The 16,705-nt window shown below is 30.0% G+C and overlaps 1 protein-coding gene across 2 annotated transcripts in view; it reads left to right on the plus strand.

Moving 5' to 3' along the window:
* The first annotated feature begins 1,392 nt into the window (after positions 1–1,392).
* LOC119633972 (hormone receptor 4) overlaps positions 1,393–16,705 on the plus strand; it is a 58,816-nt gene continuing 43,503 nt past the window's right edge. The window contains exon 1 of one of the 2 annotated variants that reach the window (XM_038027877.1): positions 1,393–1,423. Coding sequence is in view for 1 of the 2 variants with exons in the window: in XM_038027858.1 (XP_037883786.1) it covers positions 16,272–16,296 (25 nt within the window). In the remaining variant the exon portion in view is untranslated. Of the gene's footprint in view, positions 1,424–16,207; positions 16,297–16,705 lie in introns of those variants that run through there. The other variant, XM_038027858.1, reaches the window with a different exon arrangement.

The following is a 16,705-nucleotide window of genomic DNA, read 5'->3' on the forward strand; positions in this document are numbered from 1 at the left end:
CATATGATCATTTCGTTTGAAAACTTTTATAACGGACAGAAGAAAGATTGAAAAACGCCATAAAGTACGTAAATACTTGGCTGATTCCAAATTCGGAATGCACCTAAGCAAAATGTAATATTCCTATTGTCCGAAATTATGTTTTACATTTTAATATTTAACTTTTTTAAATAAACATATTATAATTGTTAAACATCTTATCGAGTTGAATAAAAAATAAAATATCGAGGTGTATATGATTTTTTCGGACAGCAAAAGTAATAAGTTTTTCACTTCTCTTCATATTTTTCATGAATTTTAAGCTAAACATATTTCAATTCACTAGAAAATTACAAGGTAAAACATTCCTGAACAATAGGTATATTAAATTCTAATAACACCCTATTATCACTTTTTTTTTTTTTTTTTTTTTGTATATGAGAAGAATTTTGATTGATTTTCCTTATTAGAAAATATTTTCTGTTATATGCCCGACACGATTTTTCAAATGATAATTTTTTGGAATTCTTCGCTGAGGAGGAAGATCTTGTTATCGATGATAAACGCACTCATTGCATTTGTCGTACTAAAGAACAAGAAAAGACGGAACCGATTTTGTTTCGGTTATATGACGGTAACTACTCCAGAATGACTTTGGGACTTTCTTGTACTGAATTCACAAGCACGTTATGTTGGCCGCGTTTATCCATCGTTTTACGCGGTCATGGTGATGCACATACGCATGATGATGACAATTTGTCATCTGATACCTTAGCTTAAGACATGGATGACTTCAACTTGAAATTATATTCGTGAATGTATGTTAACAGTGCATGTTGTTGGACATCTCATGGATGGAGCCGTTGCTGTAGATTTTCCCAATATGGAATTCATACCGAATTTAGTTAACATCACCGGAAGGAATCGCTATGGAGTCATTGGACAGCATGCAAAGTTTCTTGTGGAAAAATTCTCTATATATTTTTGTCATTTTATTATGAAAAAAGTAAAATTGTTACATAAGCCCGCAAAAGAACTTCTTTTGTTGATATTTGCTTTTTTTTCTTACTTGAGACACATCATTAAGTTATATATTAATGGTATATTAAGAACTTTCTCGCAATAATCTTAACAAAAATTGTCATGAGAAGAGCGGCTATCTATATAGTAGCATACAATCAATCATTTCTACGTTGATTGTTATTCAAGCAATCATTTAGAAAACGAATATTTTTAAAGCCAAATTTTTTAAGAAATGTAAATGATATTTTCGGACACAATTGTGTCATTGTTGTATTAAGGAGGGGTTGATGGGTTAAAAAAAAATTTGTTTTTTTTTGTTTTTAAATAATAATAAATAATAAATATTATATTTCCTTCTTTCAGGCCATCTAGGTAATGACGCGAGCATTTCTTTTGCAGCGTTGGATTTTCTTTTTATAAGGTAAGTGAAAGCAATTCCCATTAAACTTTTTCAAAATCAAATAATTTGCTTATAATAACGTAAGAGATGCGAAAGTAAATTTTAGGAAAAATAGCATAAACTAAAGATGTCCTCCCAGTTGAAGCGTATCGCGTAAAAACGCATTTCGATGATCCTATAAAATATGTAAATGTTTTCATTTAGTATAACATTCTAAATGAATTGACTTATGGTCTCATGAATCAGTTTTTATCCATAGATATGTCGATCGATTGTCAAAGATTGAATCACAATCACGCCAAGGCGAATGTTAAAAAATAGAAAGAGCTCTCATTTAAATTTGTAAGCGAGATAGATATATATTATAATATTGCAATTAGAAGCTTGTGTACAAAAAGTTCATTCTGATCGCGATCCACGAACCGGCGTGCAATTAGAAAGTTAACTACTGAGCACATCGGGTTGTGTTGATAAATATTAAAGACGCGAATTACGAATTGAATACGGTTTTCTTAGGAAGACCTTGAAGAATTTGCAATTGATTTACTTACTTAGTTTGTTTTTTTTTGTATATATAAAGAGTGTTCCGAAATTTACGCATGATTTGAATTAGATAGAAAACAAGGTTTTTTTTTTGTTTTGTTTTTTTTTGTTTGTAATTTTTTTGTGGAATTATAATGTTGGAGAGGGGTGTAGAAGAGGGATAGGGTTATGTGTGGAAAAGGACATCGGTCAAACGAGTTCCACGGCTTTGCTGCCATATACGCACTCTTCGATTATCTATTTTATGCCTACGACCCTAAATCCGTAGAAGATACTGGCACGTTCTGGATGCGTTTGTTTCTCATTATTTTTGAAATATTGTTGAACAATGGAAAGGAGCTGCTCTCTAACGTAATGCTTCACTTTTACTAATACTTTTTTCCTTTTTTTTTTTTTTTTTGGCTGCCAGCACTTTACCGCACAAATGGCTGCTGGCAGCTGGCTGCTCAAATCTTGCGTAAATAGGTATATAAGAAGTTGGATTTTATCAAGTAATTGTGCTATGGGCTAACAATTGCCTTAAGTGATTAGAATTTACATATCTACTTGCTTCATAAATTTGTGTGCACGTTAAAGTATATTTCGGGAAAAATGTTGTTTCATAAATAAATGAAAATTTCAAATTTTGATAGTTTTCCATTCTAATGGTTTTCTCTATTTTATTAAATTCTTTGCATATCAAAGATCTCTTGTTACGAACATTCGCTTTAAAGAAAAAAAAAAAAAAAAATCAACAGCAACGAAATTTCAAATAAACTGGCGTAGCGTCAAGTTGACCTTAATGTGTCTTAAGCATCAAACAGTTACGATCAAAAAGAAAATGAAAAAAAAAAAAGAAGAAAAAAACCAATTCCATATAATTCTTCATTGATTGTCTCGTTATTTTCACAGAAAATTCTAAAATTCTTTAAAATGTTCAAAGACATCACGGCAAACACACACGCAAACATAACTAACTGTACGCTAGATATTGTTACTATTCAGAAACAGCCAGTAGGTGCGTGTCGCTGAAATCCGTTGTTTTTCAAAAAGATATTTTTCTCGCTGTTGTTGTTGTGGTCGTTTTTGTCGTTGTTATCAATATTTTTGTTTATTTTCTGATTGCATCTCTTTTGCGTTTTACACTTATTTTCTTCTTTTTTTTTATGATTATTTCGTTCTCTTGTTTTTCTTTTCTTTTTGTTTTTTTTTTTTGTTTTTCTTATTTTGCTTTTTATATATATATATATATATATACATATATTTTTTTTTTTCTTCTTTTTTTATTATTATTTTTCTGTTGTTCAGACTCTTTTTGCACTTTAGTCAATTTTTCTGGGTCAAATTTTCATGCACAACAACAATTTACAGGCAATAATATTTTTGTGGTCATTGTACTCGAAAAGCTATGAATGTGTATATTTAGGTATGTGTATGAGAATGTTTAAGTGCGTATAAACGTACATTTGTCGGTGTATTTGTTGCGTTGAATATGATTGCATTGCATTGGTTCAACTCGCAATAAACATACTAACCCACACATACTTACATACAAATGCATAAACACTTATACTATATATATATATATATATATATGGGTATATAAATTATATATATATATATATATATATATATATAGATGAATATTGCATTCTGTGGGCTTAGAGTGCAATCGATAAACGTGCACATTGTCTACCGTGATGGCGGTGGTAACGGTGGTGGTAAACTTTATTGCTTAATACTCTATGCTCGAATATACATATATATATATATATATATATATATATATATATATTAATATTGATCTACACATTTCGTGTGTATTTTAAATCAATGAAATTTTCTGTTCTCAGTATTTGAAAAGCCAGAGCTGCTTAAACAAATACATGTATACACTCTAGTGACGATATTGATAGACCAGTGAGATAACAACTGTGGCATATGCATGATGCACATATACTTATGCAGTCAACTTGCCATGCATTTGTATTTGTATTCTAGCAAGGTTTCTTTTCTTACTCTCTCTCTCTTTCTCTCTCTCTCTCTCTATTTGCTTTTAGTTTTCGCTTTCCCGCTCTCTTTCTCACTGTCCCTCCTGCCAAACTATTTTTCCCTCTCTCTTGCTTATATCATATCAGTGCACATCTCATGTCGTATACGTTTTATTATTACGTTATCGTTGAAAATAAAAGTGCAATTATTTTTTCACATCTATTATATTTACTAGAGTTTTTGCTACTTGCACTGTTGCTATTGCTCTTGTTCTTGTTGTTGATGTTGTTTTGCCTCTTTTTTTTTTTTTTTCTATACGATTTATCTGTTAACTAACAATTTATCAATGTTTGTTTTAAGTATTTGCGTTGTTGCTCGTTCAAAAAGGAATTTCGAAATTCGTCTGTTTTTCTTTTTTTTTTTTTTGCTTTTCTTCTCAATGCTTATAAGCTTTTTCTTTACCTAGGTCAGGATTCACAGGAAATTTTATTTATCTATGTAGAAATTTTTCTTTGTTGTATTCACGTTTCTTGGGCAAACAATGCTTTTATAAGCCAAAATACAAAAAAAAAAAAAAAAAAACCGAACGCTTCACAACATCTACGTGGAATAATATTTTCCGTCATTATCATTTTGAAGTCGAACGTATGCAGACACTAATCCATTTATCCTTGTTTCTTTTATGCCTACAATTCCTCCTAAGCCTACATCCTTCTGCCTACATCCAAAGAGGATACACTCTGAATGACTCGATATATGCAAAAAGAAAAATGAGAGTAAGCCTGAAAATTACCGTTGTTTACTGTGTTCTGTTGTAACGTTATCGAGACGACTAAAATCACTCGTACTGCTCCACAAACTCGGTTTCAAATTCTTATTCCTTACTGCAGTTAAGTTAATATTGATATGAGATCTGTTAAAGTGATTCAAGAGTTTGATTATAATGTGGTGTCCAATCATTTGCTTTAGAATCGTGTTCTGTAACATTGTCTTATGCCGTAAGGTAAACGTTTTTTTTATGGCAGGAAGGAGCAATGTTGTCGTGTGTTTGACTTAAAAGTGGAACATGCTGCCGCTGATAGATTGGTCCAAGGGCGGCCAATGCGATTGAAGAACGGCGAGTCGCGGAATTATGTCGTGCAATATACTGGAAATTCAAGGGCGAGTGGGCGGGAACGTTGAGAAGGCCTTACGATCCGGTGAGAAAACTTAATTGATGGACAGCGGTTGAGCTTGCCCAAGTAAGATTTGAAGATTCCTGCCAACACACGCAAGTTATGCGCTAATTTTAGTTGGATTTGGTTGGAAGCATTTTTTTGCACCGGTCGCCGGCTGCATATTTCGACACATTGGACAGAACGTATGTATTTGTATTCTCGCGTCCAGAGCATGGACACCACCAAAATAAAGGTATTGTTAGCCACCTTCTCGATGCATTAAAAGATAGCGTTTTTTTGTTTGACGGCATTAAATTGTATCCTATTTGCTTGGCACCACCACTCTGTTACTTTTCTGAAGGCTCGATTTAATGTGCCAGTGCCAATCGAACCATGAAATGATGAAAATCTATTCGTCTCTTTGTAGGGCCAATGAAGAACGATCCGCTCTATTATTGTTCAGATCTCATTAAACACATATTTTGCTTCGAATCACATATAAACTTAACTTGAAATGCTTCTCCCTTAGTTCAATCGAGTAAAGTTCAAGTAAAAAGTAACCAAAACGATTCTTAATACGAACTGTGTGTTTAATTCTCATTGTTCAAAAATATCATATAATGCATATATTTTATTATACCTAAGAAGATCTATTCCAGCTCCTACATGCAACGTTGCTATATAGTATTTAAAGGGTCTTTCACTTAGAGTGATCGTTTTTAAGATTTAAAAAAAAACCAAAACAACGCAACCCATCAAAGAAGCTTAAAAAAATTAATAATAATAATAACCTTAGACTCGATGCCGAGAATAATATCAAGTGATGGGTACTCCGGTCCAGCAATGTCGTCTAAAGCGAATAACAATTAATTTTACCCTTTAAATGAGCTGAACATTTTCACGCCTTATCATATAACATTTTTTTAAACATTTAATAAATAATACAATTTTTAATAGTCATCACAATAGTTTGATTAATAATTTATGATACTAATGTGTTCAATAAGTATGGGGAATCAGATAAAGACGATCTGCCTTGTTCGAGTTCAATATTATTTCACAAATTAGTGTCTCTTTCAGTATCGTTGGACATTGTTAACGGAATATTTTCAAGATACATGAAGTTCTGTTAAAAAAAAAAAAAACAAAATAGAAGAATAAAATTTTAGCACGGATTCGTCGAAAATGTTGTTACGATGGTCGCGACACAATCAATGGTTTATGCCCACTACAAGGCCTATAGAAAAAAAAAAAAAAAGAAGGAAAATAGAAACGAGTCACTTCCGACAAGATCGTCAGCTTTAAGCACTAAAAAATTCCAGCAAATTTTTTTTTTTCCAAAATGAATCGAATCACTCAGGAATGTTCCCGATTCAACTAATACGGTGTGTAGTGAATGTGTGCCCAATCGATAGGTGTTATACCAAAGAAAACTTTACTGCACTTGAAATTTGAATCCGCGAACACTGACTTGGTAGTCGCGATTCTTACCTAATCAGCTAATCAGAGGAATTAAATGCTCGAGACAATTTTTAAACATATGCTTGAAATATGAATGGAATGAATTCAATCAATCGCGTCTCGTTTGTCTTCCCGTCTTATCTCAAAGCAAATCAATTTTTTCTTTCGTTTAAAAAGGGTGAAGAGAGAGCTATTGTAATGCTTAGCCGCTGGCGACAAAATATGGATTTACGCTTATAAGCCAGAAATGGCTTAATAATCAAATCAACATCGTATTCACGCGTATACTATTTTCTTCAATTATGATCGTAATGTCCATAAGGAGTTCCACTCAGTGTGGTCGAACAATATTAGCGAAGAGTTAAGCATCGTTGGCCTGAATTGATTCATAAGAAAAAAAAAAAAAATGTTCAGGTTTAGGATAAATTTTTACTGCAAGTCTGCATGCTACGGTAATTATTCAGTAAATTTTCAACAAGAATTGAATGAATTCGTTTCTTCGAGAACCGTATTCTTTGATAACTGATAAGATAATAAAGTGATTGCTTTTTAATAATCGTTGCAAGATGGCTTACTACTAGCTTCTAGATATATTTCGAAAATTGGACAAAAGCGACGATCACTGGCAAGGAAATAATATACATTTATATATTTATATATATATATATTTTTTTTTAATTATAAAATTCCCCTCATTTTTTGAACGCAATATTATATCAATTACAAATTTTTTTTATTGTACTTTATACGCATATACATATATATATATATACATATATATATATATATATATATATAAGAATGAATGAATTAATGAACGAATGAATGAATATGAATATGTGTCATAAAGTGTCATAAGTTGTGAAATGTTTGTGGTTTAAAACCACTAAACCGGATATAAAATTAAAGCGGATATGTACGTAGTTAATGGAACCACCGCAATTCTACAAGAGCGGCTAAATTACGCCATATTTTTACTCCCTAATTCAATTCGACATTTGGATTAATATGTGAGCTATGAGTAATTGCTTAAAACGAAATTTATTGAAATTTTAATTAATACTAACACTAATACTAATTCTGCTTTAATAGCGTAAAGCCAATTAGTGAAAGCACTCCATTAGTTCTAACGCTGCCTCGACTTTTAGGTGATTCTATGAAATATTTTCAACATGTTTGAAATTGCTATGCTAATGACAGATAAATATAATGTTATGTCAAATATTTTTGACAGATAAAAATACAGAAAAATATTATACTTAAAAAATAATACAAGAATATAAATATTAAATTTATATTCAAACAGGAAAAGCATATAAGAAGTTATTTATTTTCCCTTTAAGTTGCATCTTGGATGCCAATCCCTGTACCCTAACTTAATCTATTGAGTCTAATTGAAAGATAACTTTGCGCGTATAACTAGGCGTTGTGTCAGCTGATCGCTCAGCCTTTTGTCAATTAGCCATAAGCGATAATTCTTTGGAATCTTAAATCAATAATTCTCGAACATAAGCTGGAAATTATACTTTTTCGCGTATTGTTCGCATAGTTGGCAATGGTTGTCGATAATTGTCGTTCGTTCGTAAACTCGATGTGCGACTGTCATTTGCGAGGATGTATTTAACTTTCAGGTTCTGCATTCTACTACGAATACATTCGTTACACAAGGGCATATATTGAGTTTGTACAGCAATACCCAGAATGACTTGAAAAAAACTCTCTCCTCTTTATTATATCGATTGTTGCAGAATCAAAATCTGAATTGATTTAAGTTTGTCTGTCCATCCGTCCATCCGTCCATCTCTGTTTTCTTATGCTCAGTGTACAGGTTGCAGATTTTGAGACGAACGGTATTAAAAATAGCTGAGATCAAAATACTTTCTCAAGCAAATTTAAAAAAAAAAGAATAGGGAAGGAACTCAAGTCACTCAAATCAGTTCAAAAGGAATACTGTCGATATGGACTAAGCAACGCCATTTCCATGTATAAGCTTGGTATTTTTCTAAGAACAAATCACTTAACCGTTTTCCTTAAATGATGAAGATTACGATAAATAATAAAGTGTGCGAAGGGGGGCGGAAGGTGTGGTAATCAAGACGCATGTTCATGTGAATGAAGTTCAAAGGCGCTTTAATTAATTTTTAATTATATTTAATTATATTATATATACAATTATTATTTATTCGTTGTATCATTGTATTTTTTTTTTTAATTAGTCCTTTTTTTAAATAATTTTTTTATTTTTTAATCATTTCGATTTTTAGTTTTAATAATTTTTATTTATTTATTTATTTATTTTTTTTTTTTTTTTTGCTTTTTTATTTTTTAATAATTTTTATTTTTTTATTTTTATTATTCTTTATATTGCTCATAGCTACACGTATTTATTTATCATTTATTTTTCGATTGCACATTTTTAATTTATATGCTGGGCTTTTGTTGTTGCGATTGTTGTTGTTTTCGTCATGTGTACACACAAAAACACGCGCACATATTATATATATATATATGTATATATATATATATATATATATATATATTATTTTAATTTTATTTTTCATTTTCAATGACTCTCAAGGATTTTTCATGAAAATGTTGTTGAACTTCTAACGTTTTTTTTTTATTTAATATTTGTATTGACTTTGTTGCATTTAAGCGTTATTGTTGTTGTTGTTGTTGTAATTGTTGTATTAGATTCGATGCTATTGAGCATTGTTGCAGTTTTCGCTTGTTGTTGCTCTAAAATAACGCATACACACGTATACGTTTACGTACATATGCAAAAGTATGTGGGTTTTTTTTTTTTTTTTTTGCTGCTACTATAGTGTCATTGTTAGAGCTCTGAAAAGTGCAGGTTTTGAGCACAACACAATGGTAACGTTTCTATGTGTTATACAGAGTCGCATGGAAATTAGGGGCGAAGAGGGTATCAAATGCAATAAAGAAAAAAAGAAAAAAAAAAAAAAAGAGGAGGAGAAGGAGATTTAAAAAAACATCTCAAATATAAAAATTTTGCAACATTAAAATAATTTATGGTAACATGAAAATAACAAGAACAAGGTACACACAACAACAGTAGACGTTAGTTATGAAAAAAATAATAAAAAAAAAAAAAAAATTGTTTTTAATATTCTCTAGAGTTACCGCATTTTCATTTACGCCAATTACCTGCGTTTGTGTAACATAATATACATTAGTTTTCTTCCATTTTTATCCCCCTTTTAACATTTAACAATTTCTTTAGAACAATTTACTGTCACTTACTTTGTTGGGTAAGGTCAGAAGTCATGTTTATAATCTGGTCTCGCGTATATTTATATCCTATGTGCGGACGTAAAAAAAGAAAGAAAAAAGAAATAGAAAAGAAAAGCACAACCAGAAAGATAGAGAGAGAGAGAGAGAGATAGAGCGAAAGTGAAAGAAAGAAAGAGAGAGAAAGAGAGAGTGAGTGAAAGTGAAAGAGCAGGGGCGGTAATATATAACGCATATATATTTGTTCCAGTTTCTACAAATACTCAAGGACTCTCTCTGTGATCCATACGAATTTTCTATGTATTGCACACCGTATTATGACCTTCGAACGGTGATTGACTCGACGCACATATACACAGTTCAAAGAAAGAAAGAAGAATAATAAAAAAGAAGAAAAAAAAATTTAAAAAAAAAAAATACCCTTTTGCAGACAATTCAAAGACCAAAAATAATTGCTTCAGACTCATACCAATATTACAAAATATTATGATTCTCTTGAGTGATAACACTCACAAACCTGGCAACTCTACCTATGCAGAAACTGTAATCTGTCACTCTCAGTGTAAAACGTGATTTCTTGTCTTTTATTCATATTTATTTCATATTTCTTTAATGAATATTAAATGAAATGTTTCTTAATAATAAATTAAATAGATATTCATTTAATTTAATTTTTGATTTTTCAAATTTTCAATAATGGAATTTTGCCTTTAGAGAAAATACCTTTCCTTTCTTATGTTCTCTATTCAACCTTTTAACCGTTTTACAATCTTACAGACATGTTTCGTATTCTCTTGCGCTGTTTTTATCTTCCGTTCGTTCTCTCTCTCTCACTCTCTCTCTCACTCTCTCTCTGTCACCATATCAATGTTTGTCTGTATTTGTTAGCATATACTTTACTTAACATGTGTGTATGCGTGCGTTTATGATACAACGAATTTTCTGTTTGTGATGAACTGACTCTATAGTCAGTTGCAATTTCCGTTTGCATTACACATACAACGTGTAGCGTTTGAGAGGAAAGAAAAATAAACAAGAAACACACAGAAAATAATTCAGTTTAACGTGCGTGCCATAAATAAGAAACTTGTTCGCTAGCAATATATATAAAATAAATATAAAAAAATAAAAAAAATAAAAAAAATAAATAAATAAAATTTCAATTCTAAAGATTAGGTATTAATAATTTAAATATTCAAAATCAAACAACAACAACATGGAGTTATTAACTATCTCGAAAATAATAGCAAAAAAAAAATAAAAATCTAGAGTCGTAAACCGCTTCTAAACCAAAAAGTAACAGCGAAAAAAAAAATAGTTTTGCAGTACGAGAAAGTGGCAAATCCTTAAAAAAAATTAAAAAAAACATTTTGCGAAAATGTGGCTTCACTACATTTAAACTAAAAAAAAAGAAGAAAAAATCAAACTAATATACAATTAAAAATATATTATATATAAAAAACATTAAGATTTGTCATTATTTTTAATATTTATGAATACAAAAAACAATAGATATATATATATATATATATATATATATATAAACATTTTATAAAGGTGCCCTTTCTTAAATAATTCGGAATTATTTTTTGTCATCTTCGAAGAGAAGGAGCTCCCAAAAATTCTCGGAAGAAATTGAACAAAAAAAAAGTATTCAAAAAGAGAAAATTTAAAAAAGCTGCCTTTAGAAAATTTTTCTTATTGGATAGCTTTTTGCAAAAAAAAGAAAAAAATGCTAAATAAATGAAATGAAATGAAATATATATAGATATATCAGTCACCTTAGGATAAATAGATGGAGTTCCGCCTACTCAACAGTCTTGAGAAATTTAAAAAAAAAAATTCTTTTGCATCTTACAAGTTTTTCATGAATTGAAATCCCTTGATGATTCTTTATAGGTCTCTAGAGTGCCCCAGATTAAATCTCTACTTTAATGTATAACTATTCTATTGCTTTAGCTTTACAGACATTGTTGAGTCAGTTAAGTGTATACGCTGAATAAATATATATATATTTATATATATGTTATGATCTGTCCGTCCATACAATTTTGTCACGATGAATGTGTATTTGCCATAACAATCTGTTGTAAAAAGAATTTTTGCGATTTTCTCAAGTCGCTTCATTATAACCTCCAATTTCACAGACTCCGTGTTTGACGAGTACAGGGCTAAGGAGATCAACACAGTGGTTAAGATTTGTTCAATTTGTTTTTATAATATATATAGGATAACCAGTATTCTTCTAGTCTTTTCTTGTCTTCTTAGTTTCTTGATTCTCAAAGGAGCTATTCTGTAAACCTTGTAAAAGTTGTCGTTAAACTGTAGAAGAATTTTCCAAAAAAAAAAATATATATATATATGTATATATATATATATATATATATATATATTTCTTTTATTTTTTTAAAAAATTTATTCAAAAAGTACAATGGAAATTTATTCGTTGAAACAATTGTTTCAGAAATAGTTTAAAAACACTATAGCGGGACAGGGCCTATCATAACTTTGCTTAATACAGATATTAATATCACAACTATTCAAAGTAAGGTGCCGGTGTAGTGGGAAGTGGTCGAAAAAATTGCTCAAACCGAATAATTTTCATTAGCTTTCGTCGTTGGATCGAGAAAAGGTCTCAAAAAATGCCACCCGTAGATGAAACACAAGAAAACAAGATGGACAGACGGACAGACAAGCTCAGATTGATTCAGGATGCGGTTCTGAATTGATTGATATAATCAAAAGATGGTTTTATCTCTTCTTCTTCTTTTAAATGTTGCATACATCCCTACACCATGTAGGGTATAATTATTCTGACCGGCACTGAATAATGACTTCCTCCTATTCCCTTTGTAAAATCAATAAACATTTGTCGCTATTGGTATAAAGACTTAATCGCACACATCAGATACTCTGAGAAGAGGTTCATGAAAAGGTTTCAGTGTTGTGTGAAATCTCGTCAGTGATCGCATCAGAGATTCTATAAATATTAAAATTTGAACTCGATAGATTAATGTCCGTCTGTTCGCTCGTTCAAATATTTAATTGGCTCTGCTTGTCAGTGTTAAACTTTTAAAGATTGACATAGTAAGTGAAAATTTTATGCATTTAAGCTTGAGGTTTGAAAGTAAATCGCTAACCGTTTCAAACGCTTATAACTTGAAACAATTGATTATTTAAGAAGAAATGAATTTGGAACCGTTCTAAAGTATGCAACGAAACTCTTTTCCGGTGATCTGCTCATGACAATCACAAGGGGAAACTCCTTTAGTCGATAGTCGATAGAATACATTTCAAATTGAACGTACACTTGTTTGCTTATTTTCGATTCGTTCAACGGATATATGGCATGTTTAACCATGGTATTAGTTAGATCTCTATCCGGGTGTCTTGAAAGTTACTCTACAAGCTGATCACAGATATTGGTAAACTTTCTTAGCACACGCTTGCAACATCGTCTTCACTTTGTCTACTTGCTGTACTCATCTATCGTATCAGCAAAGTATGAAAACTGTTTAAGACGATTAGTGGTCGCAGAACGCTTCCGTTTTTAATAAAGGATTTGAATAATGCGTGCACTGGAGACTTTGATAAGGTGAACTAAAGCTACTGCCCGCATGTAATCCCAAAGCGATCAAACGAAAATCCGCATGAATAGCCGAGTAGGTAAGAATCGCGACTATTAAGTGAGTGTTTGCGGGTTCAGGTCTCTCAGTACGGTAGGGTTTACCTCGGTCATAGCTATAGTAAGGATTGGACAAATATCGGTTGTGTTACGATCACCACCTTTCCATTTCGTTCTTTTTGTCCCTTTCCTCACTTGTTTCCGACCCTCGTCGCGGTAGGCGAATAGCAGATGTCCCCTGAGTGATTGATTATATGAAAAAAAAAAAAAAAAATTTCCTTTCCGAGATGCTGGTTTTGATATGCAATGTTTTGTGTGGAGCTAACATTAAACTCACTTTTATTTATTAATTTTTTAACTCCAGACGTTTTATACGATCGACATATATGCATATAGTCTGGAAATACGTGGCACAAAGTCATTACATATGTATATGCACATACATGCAGTGTTAATCGAGGGAATTTAGATTAATTTTTTTCAAATCTCTTGTTCTTTTACTAGTTGGTTGTTTAGTGTTGTAAATATCTTGATTAAAAAGTCTTGAAAGCAAAAGTTGCAATTGACTTTTCAAATTCGATTTATGACTAACGGTAGCTTATAACCTATAATAGATATACCCGATAGTGAATACCGTAGTCTATAACTGGACTGACTGACACGCCCACAACTAATAAAATTCAGAAAGGCATGGAGACCAGAGTTGCATTCGAACGCAAATTTACAAAAGCTTTTTTTAGCGATCCTAACTGTAATATTTAAATTGAAATTCTCTTTTACTTGCACCTTACTTCAAAAAACAAGCTAAATATCAAAATTTATTTACCCCGGATGCACATTTGAAAGTTACTTATCCTTCTGAGGATCAACTCATTCATAAGTTTAACCTCATTATTATTATTATTATTATTATTATTAATCTGCAGTACGTAAAGCACTCAACTAACCTATATTTTCAAACAATATAAAAGTAGAAGAGAGAAAAAAAGTTAAAAAAAAAGTAAAAAATAAAAAGAAAAAAAACGAAAAAAGGATGCCTTAGCGCGTCGAGAAACCTGTTAAATTACAATCCAACTTACTAACTTAACAAGAGTAACAACAAAAACCAAAACAATAATAGTAACAACAACAAAAAATAAAACCAAAAACAACAACGAACAGCAATAAATACAAACAACAATATTAGCCACAACATCATCGACTTATAACAGCAAATTGCATTAAGTCAAAAGCAGTTAAACAACATTTAGTACCGTAATATTTTTTTGCCTAACAAGAAGAAGAAGACGAAGAAGAAGAAGAAGAAAATCGGCGTAAATGTCACTTTTTTCTTTTTCTGTTGTTGTAATTGAGCATGTGAGCGAGCGAACAACCTGCAGAACCCGCCGTAAGAAAATGCGAGAGTCTCAGAACGGTAAAGTATGCAGGATGATGCAAACAGCAGACCTGTTCAGTTAAAAAAGTAAAAAAACATGTAACAACGGCTTTACAAAAACAAAAAAAAAAAGAAGGCAAAAACGCTCAATTTTACAGACATCAAAAAAAAAAAAAAAAAAATGCCGCAAAGAGAGTGTTAAATGAACAAAAACAGAGGTAAGCAGACGGCAATAACAACAACAACAGCAGTAGCAGCAGTAGCAGCAGCAAATTCGATACGTATTGAAATTAAAAGTTGTTGCTTGCGTTTCAGTTTTGATTTCGGTACAATATCAACTCTTAGCATACAAAACAAATAAGAAAAGCAAATCAACAGCAACAACAACAACAATAACAACCAAGAAACGAAAAAAAAAATATAATAATAATAATGGAAATAAATAAAACATGAGCTGTAATACATTGCAAAAGGAGTGAATTTTGTGTAGTAGTAGTAATAATTGCACGCTCGCTCAGTGTAAAACTGCAGAGCGGTTGCTGGTGAAAAAGCGCAAGAAAACGCAAAAAAAAAAAAAAAAAAAAAAAATTCGGGCAACACGACGAAACAAGTCAAATTGCTATGTTTCGGTGTGTGAGAGTGCAAATATGTGTAACAACGTATAACGGATCGGATAAAATTTTTAATTAGAATAACAAATAAAAAATATAAAAAAATTTCTTTTTAATAAAAAAAAACAAAAATAAAATAATAATAATTTAAAGAAACAAAAATTGGAAAATAAATAATAGAAAAAAGATAAGAAATAAAAATATTAAAATAAAATATCATCAAATATATAATAAACAAATACTATAAATAAAATCAAAAATTAAATTCAAAATAAAAAATAAGTAAATAGAGAAAAAATAATTTTCATTTGTTATATAAACATAATTTCTCTTTTAAATTTTTAGTGTGTTTCTTAAACATTAGAGCGAAATTAAATTTCTTCTTAAAAGAAACAAAAAAAAAGCAAAACAAAAAATGTGCAGTTATATCAAAATGAAACGAACAACAAATACAACAACTGCAGCAACAGTAACAGCCAGCATTTAATCATTTAATGTTAACTTTAAGCAAATTCAATAATTTTATTGATAAATCAATCAATTCAATATATATATATATATGTATATATATGTATATATGTATATATATGTACTGTATATATACATATGTATGTATGTATATATATATATATATATATATTTAATTAAATTTGAATAGCGAAAAAATTTGAAAAAAAGTCTTTTCCAAAAATAACAAAATTAATAAAGTAAAAATACTTTAAGTAATTAATAGAAAAACAAAAAAAAAATAATAATAATATTAATAATAATAAAGAAAATAATTATAAAGAAAAAAGTAATAAATCATTTATAGTCAACTGAAAGCATCTAAATCAAAATAACGTCCAACAAGGTGACCCAAGGAACGCAAACAATGCCTGGCCCAGCAGTGTGGTCGGGTAAGTAAACTACTACAAGCTACTCTTTCTTCACAATTCTTTAAAAAAAAAAAATGAATAAATAAATCATTTAAGTTTAAAAAAAATTAAATAAATCAAAAAAGTAAGAAGTTAATCAGAATAAGAATTCTAGTCAGAGAATTGATTTATCAAAATATGATCTAATAATAATTGTTAAATAATAATTACAAAAATAATTATAATAATAATTATAACAATTATAATAATGGCGATGGTAATAATAATTATTATTTTTATATAATAAATTGTAATAATAATTATAATTATTATAACATTAATTATAATAAATGATAATTATAATATATAATAATTATTATAATTGTAATTATTATATAATATATATTCTTATTATAATAGTTATATTTATAATTATCATAATAATTATTAT

The sequence above is a fragment of the Glossina fuscipes genome, unplaced genomic scaffold, assembly GCF_014805625.2.
Source record: "Glossina fuscipes isolate IAEA_lab_2018 unplaced genomic scaffold, Yale_Gfus_2 0, whole genome shotgun sequence".
In the NCBI taxonomy this organism is placed as follows: Eukaryota; Metazoa; Arthropoda; class Insecta; order Diptera; family Glossinidae; genus Glossina; species Glossina fuscipes.